General features: G+C 45.4%; 7 protein-coding genes across 7 annotated transcripts; 3 read left to right on the forward strand and 4 right to left on the reverse strand.

Moving 5' to 3' along the window:
- Window positions 1–270: 270 nt before the first annotated feature.
- SPO11 (endodeoxyribonuclease) lies at window positions 271–1749 on the forward strand (the record flags this gene model as incomplete). Its single annotated transcript, XM_049249746.1, has 5 exons — window positions 271–547; window positions 626–801; window positions 850–1065; window positions 1122–1193; window positions 1261–1749. The coding sequence occupies 5 exons, from the start codon at window positions 271–273 to the stop codon at window positions 1747–1749; spliced, it is 1230 nt and encodes a 409-aa protein (XP_049110906.1).
- A 197-nt stretch (window positions 1750–1946) lies between these two features.
- On the reverse strand, window positions 1947–2507 carry ubc7 (ubiquitin conjugating enzyme Ubc7/UbcP3; the record flags this gene model as incomplete). The annotated part of the gene is made up of 2 exons (XM_049249747.1): window positions 1947–2200; window positions 2258–2507. The coding sequence occupies 2 exons, from the start codon at window positions 2505–2507 to the stop codon at window positions 1947–1949; spliced, it is 504 nt and encodes a 167-aa protein (XP_049110907.1).
- Window positions 2508–2792: 285 nt separating this feature from the next.
- On the reverse strand, window positions 2793–4417 carry LOZ57_000649 (uncharacterized protein; the record flags this gene model as incomplete). Its single annotated transcript, XM_049249748.1, has 3 exons — window positions 2793–3764; window positions 3822–3993; window positions 4044–4417. The coding sequence occupies 3 exons, from the start codon at window positions 4415–4417 to the stop codon at window positions 2793–2795; spliced, it is 1518 nt and encodes a 505-aa protein (XP_049110908.1).
- Window positions 4418–5503: 1086 nt separating this feature from the next.
- LOZ57_000650 (uncharacterized protein) lies at window positions 5504–6250 on the forward strand (the record flags this gene model as incomplete). Its single annotated transcript, XM_049249749.1, has 1 exon — window positions 5504–6250. The coding sequence occupies one exon, from the start codon at window positions 5504–5506 to the stop codon at window positions 6248–6250; it is 747 nt and encodes a 248-aa protein (XP_049110909.1).
- A 731-nt stretch (window positions 6251–6981) lies between these two features.
- Window positions 6982–8118, reverse strand: LOZ57_000651 (uncharacterized protein; the record flags this gene model as incomplete). The annotated part of the gene is made up of 1 exon (XM_049249750.1): window positions 6982–8118. The coding sequence occupies one exon, from the start codon at window positions 8116–8118 to the stop codon at window positions 6982–6984; it is 1137 nt and encodes a 378-aa protein (XP_049110910.1).
- Window positions 8119–8813: 695 nt separating this feature from the next.
- LOZ57_000652 (uncharacterized protein) lies at window positions 8814–9269 on the forward strand (the record flags this gene model as incomplete). The annotated part of the gene is made up of 1 exon (XM_049249751.1): window positions 8814–9269. One exon carries the CDS (start codon window positions 8814–8816, stop codon window positions 9267–9269), a length of 456 nt encoding a protein of 151 aa, XP_049110911.1.
- Window positions 9270–9850: 581 nt separating this feature from the next.
- Window positions 9851–14032, reverse strand: RAD9 (radiation sensitive protein rad9; the record flags this gene model as incomplete). The annotated part of the gene is made up of 1 exon (XM_049249752.1): window positions 9851–14032. The coding sequence occupies one exon, from the start codon at window positions 14030–14032 to the stop codon at window positions 9851–9853; it is 4182 nt and encodes a 1393-aa protein (XP_049110912.1).
- Between the last annotated feature and the right edge of the window lie 489 nt (window positions 14033–14521).

Genomic DNA, 14521 nt, shown 5'->3' on the forward strand with positions numbered 1-14521 from the left:
ACTTTCTTTTCTCGTTGCATTCCGCTTTACAGAAGTCACACACACCCTAGCAACTAACCTAGACACACTCAATTCTATACATGCCTACGAATAAACACCGCATCTCCCCTCTCTGGAAATTTGCACATGAGATGTTCCGATGTATGTCTGTGCTGCTCGCTCCAATATCCCACGTGCAGCCTCACTTGAGCCGGGGAGGGGTTTTCTTTCTTCGCTCAGAGACTCATCGCCCCCACTTCAGATATTCCCCTTTTTACAAACAACAACCCAATGGCAACGAATTGCGAGGACAGCAGTGGTTGCGGAGACAGCGGCGCCTCTCGGGAAGAAACCGTGAAATTCTTCGTCAATTCTATGCTTGATAATATTATCAATGCCCTATCCTCGCCTGATGGCCTCCCATCAGTAACGTTGAAGCGCCGACCTACTTACTCTCATTGCGTACTAGAGCCAGGAACTAGGGCTCTACAAGCCGATGAGCATGTTCAAGACACCGTTGTTACATATTCATGGCCTGGAAAAACGGCCCGAGATGCATGGAGATTCGGTAGGGTTTGATATCGGCTCATTGTGGTGCAATTTCAACTCCTCTTTGGTTCTCTTTTGACTTTGAATCGGGCTTTAGGTATTATTATGCGAATTCTAGGATGTGTCTCAGAAGCAATACAACAAAAGTTCGTGGCTTCTAAAAGAGATATTTACTATCTCGACCCTGAATATTTTGGCTCCCAACGCATTGTTGATCGCTATATTGAAGATATCGCATACACTATTGGAGTGGACCGGGCTGCGTTGCATGTGGTAATTCTCTACCTTTGCTATATACTGACTGTTTATTAACTAGTATAGACGGCAGCTGCAAAAGGCTTGACTGCTGGCCGCTATGGTATTAAATTCGCAAATGGGAGCTTGTTGAATGTTGGAGAACATAATGAAGTTGTCTTAGTACACTACTCGTGTTTTCAGAGACCTAATGGTTGTCAGGGCATCCTTATACCAAGAACTGATGATATTATTGGTTTTGATTTGTCAGGCATACGATGGGTACTCGTCGTCGAGAAAGAGGTAAGATGACAGCTGAGAACGATCGGGAGCCTTGCGAAAGTCTAATATTCATGCAGGCAGTGTTTCATAGATTGGTGACCTTGAATTATCATATTTTCTCCTCTGCCGGCGAAGGAATTCTGATAACAGTAAGTCATTCGGCATACATAGATGAGCCCTTGACAATATCTAAAGGCATGTATGTATTATGGATAGGGCAAAGGTTATCCAGACGTGTCTACGAGGGCTTTTGCCAGATTAATACTCAACAAAATCATGTCTTCAAATATTGATAACAGTGTCAGTCCTAGTATGCCGTCTTTTCCTATTCATATCCTGGTGGACGGTGATCCGGATGGCATATCCATTATGTCAACCTACAAATATGGATCAATGGCCAGAACCCATGAAAATTCAAGGCTCAATATTCGATATCTGGAATGGCTTGGACTGAAAATATCAGTCGAGCAAATAAGTGGCTCTCCTGACTGTTGTTTTATCCCATTGAGCTTGCGTGATAGAAAAAAATCGCAAACAATGCTTTTAAACAACCCGGCATTGTCGGAAGAGCAAGAGCCAGAATGGAGGTTAGAGTTACAGAGAATGTTATTCCTAAACACTAAGGCAGAGATTGAAATACTGTACGATCATTCTGGGAGTATAAGCAGGTGGCTTGATCGGGAATTGAAGGGCAAGGTTTTTTGAAGGTAAATAATAGAACTGAGTAAAGCAATAAAATCTCACAGCTGTCTAATTAATAATACGCTTAACGCCCTACATGCAAATCAACGTCAAACGTTCGGGTATCATGTCGATGGTATGGTCATTGAGGGCAACCAAGGCATAGGCCCATTCAGAAGTATATTTCGTATGGATCAGAGCCCAAAAAGTCTTCGTATCCTCTATAAGCCAAGGCTCCTTCGAACTTCTTCTCGGACTTTTTTCTCATAATCACTCCTTCTTTCTCTCCACATCTTTGCGGCTTCAACGTTCGCAGGGCTCTCATCGTTCGGTTCGGCAAGCATACTCATCACACTGATAAGAATCTTCTCCACGCTTTGAATTGGACTCCAGCGCTCAGACGCATGTTCGTAGTGGTTTGGATCATCGCCAGGTGGGTGCAGAATTGAAATACAAACTGCACCATTTGGGTATACTGAAGGGAAGACCGACATCAATACGAATTCAACTAACACTATATAGAAACACTAACCATTCGGATGCCATACTCCCCCGCCCAAGAACTTCATGGATGGTGGACTCAGCGGATAATCCTTAGGAAATTTAAGTTCGGCGGCGAAAATTCCCCCTTCGAAAGGGGTGCCTTCAGGCCCTTGGATGAGGGCCTCCCAAAGAAACATATCATCTTCTGAAACAGGACCAGCCGTAATTCCATCCGGTGGGGAGGTAGAGAGGAGTTTGTATTCGTGAAATAAGCGCTTCTGCGCAACGCCAGAAGCCATTATTGGCAGTGCGAGGATCAAAAGAGTGAGGTAGGGGAGTAACTGTCGAACTAAAGAAGTATATAGGATGATGCTTAGATGTGTAATGGGAGTTAGATATGTTGATTGTGTTTCTCAACCCCTTGAAATCATCTGCTTGAACAATTGGAGTTTGGTGTTTATTGCGGTAAAGGTAACTTGATGGCGCGGGGAAGGCGGAAATCTAACTCCGAAGCTAAATAGTTTGATGACATAAACAAAACTTCGCAGTTTGCATTGTTTGCAGACTCTTGTCAATATACGGCGCTAGAAGAAGTCTGACCAGGAATCACCACTGTCGTCATTTACATCAGACTGCCCATTATACTCATTATTTTTGAAAGGGTCTCCCTCGGGGGAATCCTCCCAGTAATTATGTCCCTGTCGATCCCATGGGCTTTCGTTACCCACGTTTTCCTCTTCTGGTGATATTTGAGCTTGATCATGGCCCTGCTCTTGCTCTCCCTGCGTACCACGCCGCATGGCTTCGTAGCCTGCGAGAGTTCCGGCACCAGCCATCCCTGCTGCGGCCCCCCCTGCCATACCTTCTGTACCCACACCGCCCAAACCAACCACACCATATGGAAGGATACCAGGGCTCCCGCTATGCCGACTAAAGTAGTCAAAATCGATCGTGACAGCTGTAGCTAGCATTATTGCTCGCTGGTCCAGGGTCATTGGAGGCATCGCTGCTCGCTTAGCAGGCGAAAGGGACGCGTTTCCTCGTGATTGGTCGTCTTCTAAACCCGCAGAGTCCATGCGTAATGCATATACTCCTGTATCAGTGAATATTTCTCGAGCAAATCCCGCAAAATTGCGGTTTACAGAGCCTATCAATTGCGCGTTTGAAGTCCTGAGGGCGAAGTCCCACGACAGCATAGGCTCATCAACATACGCAAAATGCACCCGCTGAGCCTGTGATGGCCCGCCATATTGGAGGGACACTTGAGGTTGCTGGGCTTGCGATAAACCAGAGGATGGGAATACGATAGCTTTGGAAGAAAGTTTTGTTTCCTGCACTGGGACTTCATGGAAAAGGAATAAATTGTATTTCCGACGCAGTAGAGCCCATTCCTGATGTGCCTCCCCAACCACACGCATTTGCGAATGGTCCAAGGAAGATAGCCTCGCAGCGCCCCCTGAAAGGCCCTCTGTTGGCCTGTAAATTTTGTTGCTTGCTGCTTCTAATGGATCATATACTCGAATACGCGAGTTAATCCAAGAAAACGGACGATGAAACTATGTTTATTAGCTTGTATCGTCACTATATATAACGGGAAAAGAATGTAATTGTACCCTCAATACTTCGTTTTGATGGATATCAAGAACATGTGTCACAAAAGGTCTGTGGGTATGAAGAAATTGACGACTAAGGGTATTTCCTAAGCTCGTATCTTGTTCTGCCATATATCCAACTAAATTCCCTTGGGCATCAAAAATTGTATATTTATTTGCTTGTTCAAATCCTCTTCATCTTGGTCAGTACCAGACCAAGTGAAAGAGATGTAAGTAGCATACAGCAAGACATTCATCATTTCCAACTGTCGTTGAACAACCAAGCCAGAGTTCGCGAGTATTTTCGTAGCTGGATGCCCATCTTTAAGCACAGCACCCGGATCTTCTGGAATGTGCACAGGTGCGAGAAGCGTGTTATGTTGCGGTGCCGTGTCACGAGGTGTCGACGACAAATTTTCGGCCTGTGATCTGCGTGACTGAGTCCTAAACTCAGTGTTTTTGTCTAAAGAGGCTCTTGACCGTGATGTTGAGCTTTTGCTTGGTGGCGGAAGGCTTCTTGGTGTTTGCTTTCGCAATAGCCTCGAGTCTCGAGAGGACCTGACTGACCTGCGAAGTGACCAAAATGGGATGGAGAGCACTATTCTCCGAGGCCACATCGTGGCATCACGGTGAGAGGAATACTGAAGAATGCTGTAGTACATAAGCTGAATATTGGTCTGGTGTAAGCCGTGAATAACACTATTACTGTGGCAAATCGGAGATTTGACTATTATATATCAGTAACTGGCGATGGAATTATGCCAAATACATAATAGCTGCCTACGTACAGAGCAGGAAATTTATGAGGAAGTTTTACATTCTGCAGAAATAGTATAGTTATATTTATTCTTTCAATGCAAAGAATGAAGCAATCAATATCATATTGGCTGGTGTACATACATACAAGACTGAAAAAAAAAAGAAAAAAGAAAATAGACCGGTTTGCCTTGAGTCCAATATGTCCGTAAACGCCTCGCAAATGAATTTTTCATGCGATGCCAATCAAAAGATGGCAGTATTCAACGTTTTATGTATTTCCTCTTCTCGATCAATTCTGGGAGGTCATAACAATCCCTTTCGGGCCAGCTCGACCTTTCGTGCGGCCTCACCAGCTTTAAATCCACCTCGAGAAATACAAATAGCGCTCCCGTCACCGAGTTCGAATTTCTCCTCGACACTTGGGTGTGGGCAGGGGCAGTGGTGTGGGAAGTGTACACAGGCTAAGGTCCCAGGACATAGGTAATTCGAGCATTGTGCTAAGGCAACGTTGTTAGCTTCGATGTTTATCCGAAAATAAGTTATATTTGAATAACGCCATACCGCCGTCGTATGTCTTTTGGTACCAAGCACTGTCGCTGGGAACATTTTGTTGGCCTTCCGATTCTTGCTGTTGCTGTCCACTACCCCCAAACATCTGCTCGAAGAATTGGAACTGGGCATGTACTGTAGAGATGAGAACGAACAGCCCCAGGAGGGCGTTGGCACTTATCCAAAGCATCTTTTTTGAGCTCCAGCTTGAACTATGCAAACTGTCCATCCGGCCACCTTTAGAATCTCCAACAGACCCGCCTAGAATTCTAGTCACGTGATTAAAGCACGGACCCATCTGGTGACCGTTGAGATTATATAATCAAGTCTACTCCAGAAAATTCGTGATGTCCAGATTTGGATGGCTTCAAGAGCTATCAGTATACACAGACAATATGCTGAAGCCCCAGTTATGGGTACCCATGCGGGCGCTAGAGCACTCTCTCTCGAGGTTCCGCGTGCTCGGCAAACAGCCCACAAGTCATTCCCTCCAGCAACAAATATCCTTTAATCGAACCCCCTTCCCGACTCCTCAGCACCCATCCCTTTTCGGCTCTCAATTCCGATATGCCTCACACGCCACGCAAGGTGCCGCGAACGCCCACTCCAAAAATTCCCCGGGCAAGCGTCTTGGCGCAAAAAAGACTGGCGAGCAGTATGTGGTACCAGGCAATATCATCTTTCGTCAACGAGGAACGAAATGGTTTCCCGGAGAGAATTGCGGCATTGGGAGGGATCATACTATCTATGCGCTGCAAACTGGATACGTCAAATACTACCGTGACCCACAGAGACACGCAACGAGAAAATATATTGGGGTGACTTTTGCGCGAGACGATATACTTCCATCACCCAGAAATGCACCTACAAAGAGACGCTTAGGCATGTTTGCAGCCCCACGGCAGACCGAAGACTTGGCCATTGTGCCCGAGCAGACCTCCAGTCCCCCTCTCAGGCCCGGATATCAGTACCGCGAGGGTAACTGGGAAATTGGCCGTCTCCCCGATAGAGCTGGCGTTACCGCAAGCGAGTGGAGGAGAAAAGACCGGTGGACAGCTTGGAGAAAGAAGACAGAGAAGATAAAACGAGTGGCACAGATGAAAAAGCTAAAGAAGCGGCAAAAGGTCAAGGGCAAGAAATAAACCGTTAGTTCGAGTGGCGAGCAATTATCGGGATTCTTTATTCTTTTTGGTGCGCTCCTGCGGCTTATGTACGGAGTATTAACTATGTACTGTATCATATGGTGATTCTACTTTTTTAAATCTTTGTTTTTTCGACCTACATATTGAACTTGCATTTCTTGCGTTGCTTTTTCTACGACACAGAATGTTATAAACTGACAAAGCACTCGGCCTCTGTTGTAGTAATGACACGGTTATACGACCTTCCCGTGTAATGATGGTATGGAATGCAGTCAACTGCAAAAGGGACCTCCTTTTAGCTAAGTTCTTTTGCTATGTACTCCATACAGAATACATGAAACAATCTTCTCTTATGTCTACCATTGAAGCATCGGACCAGACAAACAGGACTACTATATTTAACTATTTAAGTGAGAATAGGAGTTTCTAATGCGCCTCCCAGTTCCAAGCTCAAGAAGAATCCAGCTCTGTAGCTGTTAAAAATAGCGTTTGTTAACAAATACATTAGGTCCCTAAGCCGCAGGTTCGCTATTATTTTCTTAATATTTTATGCCGATATTGAATTCCTAGTTTGTGAAATTGAGAAGTACTTTATTCCTTTTTTTTTTAAGAAAATATTATGCGACTGCTTGTTTGATCACAACTTTGCTAGTTAGAGAATAGCAGAATGAGGCAGAAATCTGGGAGGTAACAACGTGAGAACCGCAAATGGAGTTGACAATACGAGAAACTCATTCGATCTCCGGGGCTTGTGCCGTCTTGTGTATAACTCCAAGCGATATTTCATGTTTTTCAAACAGCAAATGGATATAATGAAGGCTATAGCCGCGAAATAATCGATATGGCTCATCTACCCAGCGTTCAACCTCTTCCCAAAGTATTGAAAGATCCTTATTTTGCTGCCGCAGTACCCTATAGCTCAGGAGATAGTCTTGGCTAGCTGCACGCAAGTAGTCATATGCAGCATTTTGGAGATAAAGCGACTTGGATACTTTGGAACCCGACCAGTCATGAATCAGTGGCGTATACACAGTTATGATTGGCTTCGACAAAAAGCGCCACAGGAGTTGCTCCTGCCAGAAACCAGCATAATCACTGCCGCATATCTCAATATAGTTGAAAGGAGCGCATTCGTAAACGCGTCCCATAACAAGGTTGAACAACTGACAGTTGAACTGGAGCCGGTGGCACTCGGTTTCAGCACTACATGAAAAGCGGCCATGGTGTGGACAATTGAAGGAGATACTCAATCCATCGTCCGCGTACACGTTTTCCGCTCCGTATTTGTCAACAAGCCCGCAAGTAGGGCAAGCGGAGCGGATGGCAAGCTTTCCAGTCAATGGAGCAAGCACCTTCGCAAGAGATGACCGATCCTTTATGATAGCTTGAATAACTTCGGGTATTTCAGGGCTTTTAAGAAACTCCTCCTCAAGGCGAAGCTTGTATAATATTCCATATCTTCGAGACAGAGATCTAAGAATTTCCTGGTAGTCCTGAAGGTACTTTTGTAGAGTCCCAGTATCTTGAAGACACTTTTGATACACGATACCGTTGATTTTTTCCTGTGATCCTTTTGCCCTATCCCATAAATCACATGTTACGAGCACATCCATGCCTAGGTCTTTCAAGCGGTGTGCGACCACGAAAGCCAACGAAAGACTGCAAAGGGTACCAATATGAGGAGAGTTATTTGGCTGGATCACAATGTTGATTTCGGTTCGACGGTTAGGATTGGGAACCAAGGTCTTAAGAAACGCAGGGTAATCATTTTTGAATACATAGGAGCCGCCGCCGAGCGCATGATGGGATGTCAGGTCATACGCAATAGGAATCTTCGTTTGAAGTTCAGAGCAAGCTTGAGGACCCATAGTCAGTCGATTCTTGGGATATTTTACGGGTACAATAATAAGCACACGACTAGAAAGACGTGGAATATAATATCGAGATTTTCAGAAGAGATATCCAAAGAGATCATGAAAATATGAAAAATCTTCGGTCAAAGACATCAGGGCAGTCGTTCGACATCTCATTCTTAAATAAACACTGCACGGTAGGCAGCAACAGGGTTTGGAGGGGGGCAGGGGAAGGCAATTGCCAGACTCATGTTTGAGAAACAGACGAATCGGTCTAGCCAGAGCCTCAATGCATAAGAAGAATAGTTATGACGGTGTAGGGTAGCCTTGTAGAAGAACATGTGCGTCACACCGAGAGACTTCGTGGCCGTGGATGCGGCATATTTCTGGGGGGAAGCAGAGGAATAGTTCGGTAGCGAGATAGAAAGAACAAGGCAAAAAGGCGAACATCATGTCATGCCTGTGTGATTTGAGACCTGACAACATGTATTCATGCATGCTGCACGCCAGCAGCCTGGCGAATTCGAGTTCGTCGGCGATGTTGGTCGTCAAGAAATCATCCAGGCAGGTGAGTTGACTCTTCGCGAAAATACGCGTGAAAAAACACGAAACCCGCCAATTTGACCATTCCGACTACTCTTCCAGCTCGCCTCGATTCTTAGCTTTCTTTCCCTGGCCCCCACCGATATATGTAACCACCTAATTGAGACATGGCCCGCGACAATGCTCCCCGTCTCGACACTGACGTGATCCTTCCCATGCAAGACCCATATATGTCCCAGATCATTGATGGCACAAAGACTTACGAGTTCCGCAAATACTGCCTCAAGCGGTCTGTTCGGCGCATCTGGTTCTACCGCACAGCGCCGCACTCGAGCACCACACATGTTTGTGAGATTCTGCCCGCCCGTACGCGTAATCCTGGCGACGCACCCCTCGAAGAAGACGGTCTCGGAAACATGGAGTTCAATAATCGTCACAAGGACTGGGATGGTTATGACTTTGCATACAAAATCGTATCAGTGTATGCCATCAAGCAGCCGTTGTCTCTATCAAACCTCAGGGAACATCACGGTTTTAAATCTGCGCCGAGAGGGCTGGTCTATTTGCCGAACTCTGTCAGCCACGAGATTGACTGGCGAAAGCAAACAAGATTGTTGCCATGAATAGCCTATTGTTCTTGTTGGCGTTTTAATCTTAATCGCCTTTCTTTTTTTTCGATTTAATCTTTAAGATTTATTACTTCTGTTGACCAACAAAAATCCTGAAAGTCATATTGGGGTGTATAGAACGGCGGCTGAAAAATATCAAGATTTGTGATGCAAGTGGAATTTTCGGTTAAGTGAAAAGAAATGAAAGCCCTTTAAAAATAACTGAAAAGGGCCTTTGCCTCTGGTCTCCAAATCCATATCAGTTGAACAGACTTATCGAGTAGACGTTTGGAAACGCCGTCAAAAGGAAACATGGCATGGGAAACATGGTTTTTTCTCTAAAGTATATATATATATGAAAGGATAAATAATGGATATATGTATGTAAATAGTTGGCGAATTTGGCTGTTGATAAGTGGCATATTGGCCGCAAGATTCTAAAGATGAAAACTAGAGGGCACTATTCTAGCCGTGATGAAAGGCTCCAGAGATATTTTCGGTGATAATTATCTCAGAAAGGATAGCTTTGTTGCTTCTACATACTACTCCGTATTAGTGGGTATCTATCATAAGAATCGGAGATAACAAAAGTGCCATCAGGAAGCCTCCTGTCGTATAGCCGGCCACCCATCAAATAAATCCCCAAAAATCAAAACCTGACATATATACTCATTATCCAAAATTCTCACTTTCTTTCCGTTAACTTGATATTCGTCCATATCGTGAACAGCCTCTTCATCATCTATAGCCAAGTTTATCCTTCGTTTTTTTGGAGGACGGCCGCGACGCTGAAAGCTTCCAATTTTGGGAATAAGAGGCTTGAACGAGGACGTTAAAAGCTTCCGCGACGCATTTACTGCTTCTCCATCCCCAATGTATATCCAAACAGGGCTTGCCGACGTACCATGCTTGGTGTTTTGCGAAGTTTCGCCGCTTCGCTTCAATTGATCAATGACTGCTTGAATATCTTGCACATGATGAATTGCATCAGGGCCCAAGGCATACGTGAAAAAAGAATAAGCTCTTTTCTGTTCCGTCACATTCCCACGACTCATTACCAAATAAACGGTCTGACCAGCAAAAGGCTTGCGTCTTTCCGATATGGTGCGAGATAATCGGGCGGTAGCAGCCGCATAATACGGTATAACCCTTGACTTCACGGCGGCTTGAAGCACCATTGAGGGACCGGCAGCAAGTAGGTAAGGTTGCCAGTTGACAATTTCCCCCTTTTTGACACAATGATCAACCCACCGGCCAGCGAGGCAAGGAAGACTGAGGGCGAGTGCCTGCATATATTTTGGACGTCGAGAATAATTGTCTGTGATCAGACAAACAAATCCAAATTGCTCAGCCCGGGGCGTAAGTCGCAAGGCATACCCAGTTTCTCTATCTGTAGAATGAGAGGGCAATTCAAAAAGCTCATCAAACCCCCCCTTCAATATCTGGCCTCCATTCGTAAATATCACCTGTTCCAAGCGGGCTAGCTCCCTGCCATCATGAGTGTATGAAATTGCGAATGCCATGCCATTAAAGATTCCAGAAGCTAATACCTCTTTTTTCGGAGTACGAAATAATGTGGGGCCAATAGCAGCTAGCATACCATTGATAGGAGTTTCGGATCTGAGGGCTTGATTGTCTTCCTGGGAGGCATTAAACGTATATGGCCGCTTGCCAAGCCGAGACCATAAGTTTTTGTCTAAATAAACATGAGAGATTGGAACAGTGATGGTGTCTTCGCTCCCTGAACGGCGTTCCTGCTTTGGAATTAAAACCACAGATGAATGACCATATATATCAGTGAGCCTAGTCGATTCTTGAGGTGTGCCCGTGTCAAGCTTATCGACCAGCCCTACAACTCGATATGGTATTTTCGGTATACCCGGAGAAAAGACTTTCACAGTATCATTAACGAACAATTCCAGTTTTTTGACACTGCTGGCTTCCAATTTGTCGGGCGTTTCTGAGTCTTCGAATAGTACAAGATAACGTTCGCGATCAATGTCATTCGACACTCCGATACAAGTGGCTGGGTAATATCCATGTGGTTGTCCATTGTAAAAGGCAAACACCTGATTACGGAAATCGAGCCTATAGTGTTTGATACTCTCGTTCTGGGCCACACATTGAGCGATTGGCGAGCTGTTCACCGTAGGAAAATCTGACGTAGATTTATCGGCTGAGCACGGGGATGAGCTTGACTTATGATGAATAACAACGGCATGAGCAACTGAATATGCTTTCTTCTTATTTGACGGTTTAGCAACGGCTGGTCCCCTTACAGCAGTTTGACGTTTTGCATGGCGTTCGGAACCAGGGGTTTTTCGTTCTGGTGAAATAGCAACATCCCATATGCTCTTTGTGGTGGAATCGAGGCCAGAAGTATTCAACGGAAGCTGAAATGCACTGTCTGGTGGAAAATGATAGTGTGGTTTTGTAGGAAAAGGTGCTGGCTCGATAGCGATATGACGCGAAAATCGAGGTATAGCTATCCTAGAACTAACAGGAACTCCTCGCCCGCTATTGGCTTTTCTTCTTTTCATCACCTTATTTTCCGCATTCATGATTGTCGCTTGGAAATTTTCATCATCTTCTGTCATCGGATTGATATCCTCAAATACAATATCAGGGGCCGTTTTCTGGGGTGATTTGTCAGAAGCGATATCAGTCATACTTCTGCGCTGCCGACCACTTGGACTAGAGAGTACGGAAAGAAATTGATGCGAAATATCCTTCTGAGGCCAATCTACACCCTTCCTTCGCCTACCGTTTTGGGAATAGTAATGCGGCATTATGGGCAGACAATTTTCGCTCTCAGGAGAAGACCGGTGGCCTTCCGATTTAGGACGATTCTGAAAAGGGGTTGAACACGGAATGTGTTGATCGTTTGGGCTTGTCTCTGGTATAGTATTCGGCGGGTTTTTTACTTTGCTGGATTTTGCTGTAGGTGTCTCAAAGACAAGAGATGCCATAGGGGTTGCGATTCGAGCGCTATTTGGTTCTTGGGGTGTATTCTGTGATTGGGGATCCTTTAAATTATTGAGCCGCAGAACTTGATCATTCGAACTAGAAAAGTGCTGTTTTGGGATTTGCGTACAACCTCTTCGCATGGAATCTGAGTTAGTGCAGTGGAGAGCATTTGCTGTATTGTCGGGCATGGTATGTAAGCCCGGATCTGATGGATGGATAGGAGCTATTGGTCCAGGCTTAAATTCAGGACGAAGACTGTCAAGGAGCTCAAGTGGCCGGCATATGGGCTTTTGTGGCGGTGAAAAGCAGCCAAGGGTTCCATTGGAAATGGAGACGGATTTGTGTAGAGGGCTATTTATATCCTCAATAGATGGTTGTGAGTTAAGAACTCTTTCACTTAATGGATCCTCGCTTGCACTTGCGAGAGTTAACAGTGTCGGGGAAACCAATGGTTGGGATTTTTGGGTAGCGAATTGAATAGCTTGGTTTTCTGATGAATCGGCTTTAAGCTCTGGAAGAGCTTGAGATGATCGCTCATAAGGGAGAGTAGTTGCATTGGGATCATGTATGTGGGTGTTATCCACATTTTCCTTATCATCGTCAACATCACCATGAGATACATGCGTGCTAAGTGGTTTAGATATAGCATTCTCATCCTCCTGATCTGTTTCAAATTCACTCTCTTGTTGTGCATCCAAGCATGATCTCATAACAACTGACATATTATCAGCACTTAAAGCAGGTTTGGTTTTGTTGATAGCAAGAGGGGTAGTTGATAATGGAAGAGGGTGTGATTTTTGAGGGAGCTTTCGCGAAAACCCCCTTTCTGAGATTGTAGCATATTCAAGCTGTTTTCTGAGATGGATTTCGGTATCGTTTTGGCGAATTCGACGTTGCTCGTTCGACATGAAATCATCATCAGAAAACCCATCGGATGGGTGGTTTGATGTAGAGGGTGAGCTTTGCTGCCCAGCGGCATTTTTACGCACATCTTGAGACTCTTGCATAGACACATAATTTGTCTGCGGCTCGACAAACCTTGGGTTGATTGAAGACGTGGCTAAAAGTGGTGAAAACAGTGTAGTGGTGGTAGTTTGTCGACTTTGAATTGGAAGATGCGGGGACGGCATATCCGAAGACAACTCAAGACGAGGTAAATTTGGCACTGGAGAGGATGGATCTTGCGTGGCATTGAATAACTGACTCAGCGCCATCACTGAGCCAGGTGTCTTAGTACCCTGTGTAAACGGATTACGTGACAGCGCCGGGGTGATGGCGGTGGCATCTGTCAACGTCATGACATGTTGACTGTGTGGGGTTTTAGGGGCGAAGCGCTGAGATTCAGGGAATGGCCGATAAGTAACAGGAGACGAAGCTTCATCGCCGCTTCCGGAGACGGTGTCATCTTCGTCGATAGCAAGTGTAGTATCATCCAAATCAACCAGTAAGTCCAAATGTCCTGTATCCCCCTCAGTAACGGTGTTCTGTGTGACCCCAGGATCAATATCTGGCTCGCCTCGGGGGCGGGGCGGAGGGAGTTCGACTTCTCGGGTTTGTTGTTTCAAAACGTTTGCATAAGCAGACTGTGAAAGAGGTTGAGTATCTCCTGGGGTACTCTCTGGAGGAACCGCTGCTCTAGTAGGAAATTTAGGCATTTTCCAGGTTTCGGTATGGAATTGGTGGCTTCCACTGGTGCTGCCATTCTGTTGGTACGAAAACTGAGGGAGGGCATCCCGATACAACATATCTGATGTTCTAGGCATCCCCACAGCAACCAAAACATTGTGTTGTAGGGTGTCATGGTTACGCATTTTATTTGAAGGGGCACCTGAATTGCTGTCTGCTGCAATTGGCCATGGAGGTTCCTGGTCGCAAATCCACAATTAGCTGCGATGAAAGTCACAAAGACATTTCAGCATACATACATCACCATATTCCAGGGCTGCTTGCTTTAGATATGACAGATCAAGGCTGTCGTCTTGTGTATCCATCACACGGAGCACGCCAGTCAAGGCTTCATCTTCATTTGCACACTTCACAACGCTCAAACAATCCCGTGAGGTAGTTACACGTTGAGTACGCCGTAATTTATTGTGGGTCCTGGAGACGCGACAGAGCACGTCAAAATTGCCGAATATGGACTAATGCCACACGAGTTCACGTGCAGGAAAACCAATATTTCCTATTCAAGATGTTCAAACACGTGAGGTTTCGGCTCAAAGACAATCGCTTGCAGATGGTGGCTAATACTAAGTGCTAGGGAAATTTGGCTAGTTCTACACGCATAAATGGGAACAAAG

Source organism: Ophidiomyces ophidiicola (genome assembly GCF_022830035.1).
Source record: "Ophidiomyces ophidiicola strain CBS 122913 chromosome Unknown scaffold_2, whole genome shotgun sequence".
In the NCBI taxonomy this organism is placed as follows: Eukaryota; Fungi; Ascomycota; class Eurotiomycetes; order Onygenales; family Onygenaceae; genus Ophidiomyces; species Ophidiomyces ophidiicola.